The 7,001-nt window shown below is 38.1% G+C and overlaps 1 protein-coding gene across 2 annotated transcripts in view; it reads left to right on the plus strand.

Annotated features, from left to right (window-relative positions):
- The window catches only part of septin8a (septin 8a), a 61,997-nt gene extending 56,361 nt beyond the window's left edge, over positions 1–5,636 (plus strand). For both annotated transcript variants that reach the window (XM_080748600.1, XM_080748601.1), the window contains exons 9-10: positions 299–468; positions 3,618–5,636. In XM_080748600.1, coding sequence (XP_080604726.1) covers positions 299–468; positions 3,618–3,621 — 174 coding nt within the window. In that variant the 3' untranslated portion in view covers positions 3,622–5,636. The remainder of the gene's footprint in view (positions 1–298; positions 469–3,617) is intronic.
- Positions 5,637–7,001: the final 1,365 nt, after the last annotated feature.

Consider the following 7,001-nt stretch of genomic DNA (forward strand, 5'->3'; position numbering starts at 1 on the left):
TAGGAAAACATAATGGCTTCTATCTCATGAATGCCTGAACGGATTTCCATTCGGATTTTTTTGTTTGAAAGCTGTGAGCAATGTGGACACGTGGTGCATTATCTAGGCATGGGTGTGCATGATCCGTGCACTATGAATTACATGGAAGTCTATGGAGACCAGAGGCACCGTAGAGTACGAAGGTATGTTAAAATGGCGGGGAATGTGCTCAAGAGCTTATTTCGACTGTGTTCTTTTGACCACAACATTTCCCTCTGCCCTCTGTCTCTCTGTCTATTTCTCTTTCTTGCACCGTCAGCTGCACGATAAGTTTGAGCAGCTGAAGAGAATGCACCAGGAGGAGAAGAGGAAGGTGGAGGATAAGAGGCGGGACCTGGACGAGGAGATGAACGCCTTCAACCGGAGGAAGGTGGCCGCCGAGACCCTGTCCCTGTCCCAGCCGCTCAAGAAAGAGAAGGACAAGAAAAAGTAAGGACGCCTCCTTGTCTTTTCTCTGCGTTCTGACCCTGCCTGCTCTTTAACAGGTATGGATACTAGGGGTGTAACGATACATTTTAATAGCGATTCGATACATATCACGATAGATGGTTGACAATACGATACATGGATGATATTGTTTCATTCATGGCGATACGATACGATTCGATTAAATGATTTAAAATCGATATAGTAACTATTTAGCAAAGAAATTAAATCTGTGTGAAAGGTGTGGACAGTGCAGGTTTTTAAGGGAAACATGTATTATTATGGATATAAATAAGTAAACACAGTGATTATCTGCCAAATACATGGACATTGTATGTTGATAAACCTGCACCTTTGACATGAACCCAGAGATTACACACATTTATCCATAGACCAGTGTAGCTATATGGAAAGGAAAAGTAATTAAACCCCTCCTTTAATTTTTTTCTTCTTAAAAATGCTAAATACAATGGTAGGTAGTAACGATACAATCGATTCTTTGCACTGCCGATTCGATGCGATACAAAATAAAACGATGCGATTCGATTTTAGCTGTTTTCATTTCGATATACTTCGATTTTTTAAGTTAAAAACGATATTTCGATACAGTTACTATATCGTTACACCCCTAATGGATACCGTCTTTTCAAAAGACATCCCAGACTTAACGAGCGCTAAACCAACTATGATTGTTAGAAGCACCATGTGAAGGGGTCACATGGTGGTTTTAAACACATGTCCCTAAAACGTGTCACCCTTGCCAACGTTCACTCCAAAGTGACATTAGCTCAACGTTGGCTTCTTGCCTGGTTTGGCACCAAGACAAAGCTCATCAGCTGTACAGCCACAATTAACTTAGAACCACAGGAATGTCCTCAAACTGCCTTTGAGCCTAGATCACTTCAGGTGTAATCAGCAAGTGCTGATTCAGAGGGTTATGTGCTGTTTTATTGTCCAATATAAAGGTGCAAATTAGATAGATTTCCTCTGTGATCGATTCACCATAACGGCGCAAAGGCAGATACAACACAAATAAATTAATCAATTTCATCTAATGTTTAGCTCTATATATTTAGCTATATATCAATAGAACACATTTTCTAGCCTGTTCCTTTTTGCTGCACTTGCCCAAATAACAACGTTGGTGTCTTTTCTACTTTCCTCTCCATACCTCCTCTTTGTTTCTTCTCTCTTTTTGCAAAGTCACTGGCTTGGCTGAGTTTCCCAGGTTACTGCTTTAGGCTACAGCCACACTAAAACGTTTTTGTTTTAAAAGTGTTTAACCTTCGCTACGTTTATGCCTAGCATCCACACCAGTCTGGCTTTTTTTTATTCAGAGACTTTTTTTGAAAACGCTGATTCACAGCCTTTAGTTTGTCAACTCAAAAGATGGCGTTTTAGTCAAGACTGGTAGAATCATAGACTACTTGGTCACTTGGTCATATCCCTATCATGTGACCCTTTTCCGGTAGGGAACAAATGACACCACAACTTTTCCCCAGAGACATACAGTATGTTAGTGTATGCATTTTCAGGTGTGTGCATGGAGATTATTTCGGAAACGGTGCTGCCTAAAACGCTTGTGTGGACGGAGATCGCTTTAGTTTTAAAATGAAAACGTATTTGTGTATTTGTGGCCTGTATGTTTGTGTGTGTGTGTGTGTGTGTTTGGAGGTAACGGGTACCTCTCTATTTCATCGTGCCTAATTAAAGCCTGATCTATACTCGCTGTGACACGTTGTGAGCTTGTAGATTGGCTGTTTTCGGTGTGAGACACACTGGTACACAACTAAGTTTTAATCAGGCGTACTCCAGCATATATTTGTACTGCTCTGAAGATCTGCAATCTCACAACGTGCCACATCATGAAGTGAGCTTCTAGATCTGCTATTGTTTGTTTGTTGTACAGTATAAATCAGGCTTTACCCAAGCTTAACATTTCTTGTCTTCCTTTTTTACACCTTCCCTTTTGCATGGTAACGTGCCATTTTTTACAATCTGAGAGTAAAATGAACAGATAATTAAGAATTAGTCACACTTAACGCGTGTTACTTAATGTGCCTTTGCCTTAATTAAAGTTTTATAAAGATTGTATTTAGTTAACAGAGATACATTTCTGCCATGCAATCAAGTGTGAATCCGTACACGGTTCTTGTGTCCACTCTGTAAGGACACATCATTTTGAGTGAACTTTTTGACAAAATCCCTTAAATTTTCATTCAAAAAATTACATTTCAAATTTAGTGAACTGAAATTTGACTTTTAAGTTCTATCATGTTCACTTCTATTTTCCCAACTCAAGTTTGGTAAATCACAAGCTTTATTAGAGGCTAACTGGCTCCACCTTGTGGATGCTATGTGCATTATCTTGCAGGGATGAAAACGTGAAGTGATCATCCATTTTGTGGCTTTTCATTTAGTCAGGCAGATTCCATAGCTTTTCAGTTAGGAACCTTTCATTATTTAATATTTAACTTTTGAGAACTCAACAACCCTGATTGTATTCCTAATGACCCACTCAACAGTGTAATTTCCATCTGTTTTCAACGATTGTAGACATCTCTCTCTCTACCTTTGTGTTACAAAGCTGCTATTTTAGAAGATTGTCTTACATATATTTAACGTGAAGTACCATATTTAATAATAATTTCATTTGTGTTGAACTCAAATGTTTGTTGTCTAGGCATGTAACGATTCACTCAACTCACGATACGATTCAAATCACGATACTAGGTTCACGAGACAATTTTTCAGGATTCTTTAAAGTTTATTTTCCAGACAAAATCACAAAATATTTTTTCTCTCTTTTATTTATTTATTACAATACTGTTTTCTCTTATCCTCTTTTCAATACATTAGCAAATGACAGAAAACTATTTTTTTGCAACGATGCAAAGAGATTAATTTTTTTTTTACACACTCTCTCTCCTGTTTGAATCGCGATCATATCTTTTGATTAAAACTATTTAAATTGTCACCAGTTTGGATCGATTTTAATTTAATTTATTTACGATAAATCGTTACATGCCTGGTGTTGTCTGTTATATATATATTATTTGCCCATTTTGTTTCATTTTAGTCATTCCACCTCATTATTTTCATTCTAATTATTTGGTTATTGTTTGTCATTGTTTGTTTGTTGTTTCTTTCAGTTAATTTATGGCCGCTGTATAGCCCCGCCCCCTCCCCACCTGAAATCACGACCATGGATTTGTCTTCCATCAACGTTTGTTTATCTTTTTCTTTTTTTTTTTTTACATTCCTTCATGATCTTGTGCACATGGACCAAAGACACTGAGGAGGAGGATGATCATGATGATGATGATGATGATGATGATGACGGTGAAGCCACAGAAAGGAAGAAATAAAAAGAGGGTAAAGACAGAGTGAAAGTAAGAGGAGAAAGTGGCTGACTTGCCAACAACGGTGGCCATCTCATATTTATTCAGGATCACTCTTTTTTTTTAATATGTTTTGGGACACTTTCTTTTTATAGTTATTATTTTTTGTTCACGTCACCAAGTTCATGGACGTTCTTCACCTTTCATAAAACTTTGGTACTGTAGGCTGAACACGGCTGGGGACTTTGTGCTTTGATCTTCAAGCATTCCCTGCAGTTTATTTCAAACTCTGAGAACTGTTTTAATGATATACTTTTGTCCCGGTGTCCCTGTTTGATATAAAGGACCTCCCCCGACCACCATTTGATACAACTCCTTATCTCTGGGCCCCCAATAGTGCATAGTAGAGGACGGAGGACATTTTCTGGTTCCATCGTTCCAGACTCCATTCATTTTTCCAAAAATATTTGAATCAATGATCCAAAGAATATATATATTTTTATGGTCACGAATCACCAGGATCCTGGATGGCTTGATTCTAGTCTTAAAATAATTGATATAAATATTTTTGGAAATCTCTATGGGGAAACATAACTGGGGTCTGGAACAAGAAAATTGCCACCACCACCACTACTACTGTATGCACTGTTGACATTGCAATATCCTCACTGTTAAAGGGGAAAACCACCCATTTTCAATATTGAACTATGTCATTAATATACAGTACCTTAGAGGAGTTGTGTGGAGGATTGATTTTGGGGTTTGTATTGTAAATCACACCGGTGTACTTAACAATACAAACCCCCAAATCAATCTTCCAGTTCTGGGCAACACAGAAGGAGGGGAACATTTTGTTGTTTCCACACAACTCCTCAAAGGTATATTAATGACATAGTTCAATATTGAAAATGGGTGGTCTTCCCCTTTAATTTACCACTGAGAGTGTAAAAATGTACAAAAGGTTCATTTGCACACTCAGGGTTTACAGACCCATAAGGGTCCATTCGGTTTCCGTCAATAATTTAGCTGGGGACCGCCGGGAACGCTCTCAAGGACCACTGGGAGTCCCTGGACCCAACACTTGAAAACCAGTGAGTCAGGATAGTGACGTGTGTCTAGTTTGACCATTTTATGTCGATGGACTCACCAGCCATAAACCAGGTTCTTTATGGAACATGGGCCAAAGGCAGCCATAACGTTATTAGCATCATTTATAGCAACAAAACAAGCAATAACGGCCCATTCAAGTTTACTGTATATATATGTTTTTGTTTTTTTTGCTGCGTATACATAGCCTAGGTCCTGGTGAGCTAAAACCTAGTCCAAAAAGTCTTAAAATAAACGTATGCAATATTCTGGTGCTGTTTTGTATTAACCCAGAAAAAACTGTATGTGAATATTTTTCAGAGCTAACCTGGCTTTTTGTTACCAATATGCAAGAAAAAGTATTAGTTTTTGAGTATCGTAATAGTATAAGGAGCACATGTGATGCTGTATGTTGTCTATTAGCAATGTCAGTTGACTTTATTGTATGCCACGGCGCGCGCGCGCGCGCGCACACACACACACACACACACACACACACACACACACACACACACACACACACACACACACACACACACACACACACACACACACACTATGCATAAGATTCAGGAAATGCAGAGAAAGCCTCCACTCGTATTTACTGTCAACGGAAATAAATGTCAAAACCCCTTTGCTTTGTACTCACTATGCCACGGTTTTTATTTATTCAATATATTTAAATGAAACAAAATGTGCGTTGTGAGCTTCAAATAGCCTACAGTATGTGTAAAATAGGGCTGAAGCGGTTGCTGATGTGTTTTATGATATGATTGGTTTATGCGGTGTGCACAGTATATCGTCACTGTCGGGCAGAAACCTCGTATCTCCCAAGTTTCAAATTTGTAATTTTTTTGCAAAGTAAAGCAATGCTTCATCATATGGCCATTGCACAAAAGTAGTGAAACTGCATATCTACAAGCACACAACGCCAGGTGTTTTGTGCTTGTAGACCGGCAGTTTTCACTAGTTTAAATCATTTTTAAAATGATAAATGCAAAACAAAAGGTTTTGGACATACAAGGTTTTCACCCGACAACGACGATATGAGGGATTGAATGTAGGAGTCTCAGAAGTAATGTTGGAGAACCCAGACGTATCAGTGATGTCAGTCATCATCTCCAAATTTGGGCATTGTTTCAACATGACGCTGTTACCATGGCGGTGACGCATTCACAGTACAGAAGGCGGTATCAGTGATGTCAGTTGATCTCCAAATTTGGGCACTGTTTAGTATCAGTGATGTCAGATATATCAGACAGACATTTGGTTGTTTATTAGTAGGAATGATATCTTCAAGGTAACTAGAAAATAAAGTCTTCAAATGATTGTAGTGCAGTTAAAAGTGCAATAGTTGCCTCTTACTTTTACTCCACTACATCTCAAAGTACTGTGAATTGAAAAAAGAAATGTACTTAACTACAGTACTTGGGAAATGTACTTGGTTACTTTACACCACTGCCTATGACCAGGTCGCTCTCCGAAAACAAAGTCATTCTCAGCCTAAAAGTTCTTCTTACAACCACGCAGGTTGTACGATGAGGTATAAACCAGACTTCAGCGCTAGTGTTGATTTTGACAGCAGATTTGGATTTTGTTTTAGCCAGTCTTTTGAATAAAATCAAATTTAGTTTTAGTCATATTTTAGTAATCTGAAATGTTTTACTTTTAGTCTAGTTTTAGTTGACTAAATCTACAGTTGATTTTGTCGTCAAAAAATGTATTTTGGCGGGCCTTGATGGTGTTGTATTGTCTGTTTTACACTTGGTTGCATGCTGAACAATGTGAACATGGCCGATCTACAAGCTTACAACGTGTCGCGCTGGGACATGTGAGCTTGTATATCATCTATTTTTAGAGCGCAACACCCGATCGCAACCAAACATACAGTACAATGACTTGTTTATTTTTATTTATTTTTTTGTTCTGCTGGATACTTCTACTTCTCCACTAGTCCCTTCCTGACATTTTAGTCCAGTTTTATTTTGTTGACGAAATTGTCAATTTATTTAGTAATAGTTTTAGTCATCATAGCTTTGAACATTTTCGTCATAGTTTTAGTCGACAAACTCGACAATAGGGATGGGACATTATGAAAATCTCATATCA

The sequence above is a fragment of the Nannobrachium achirus genome (genome assembly GCF_963921795.1).
Source record: "Nannobrachium achirus genome assembly, chromosome: 19".
In the NCBI taxonomy this organism is placed as follows: Eukaryota; Metazoa; Chordata; class Actinopteri; order Myctophiformes; family Myctophidae; genus Nannobrachium; species Nannobrachium achirus.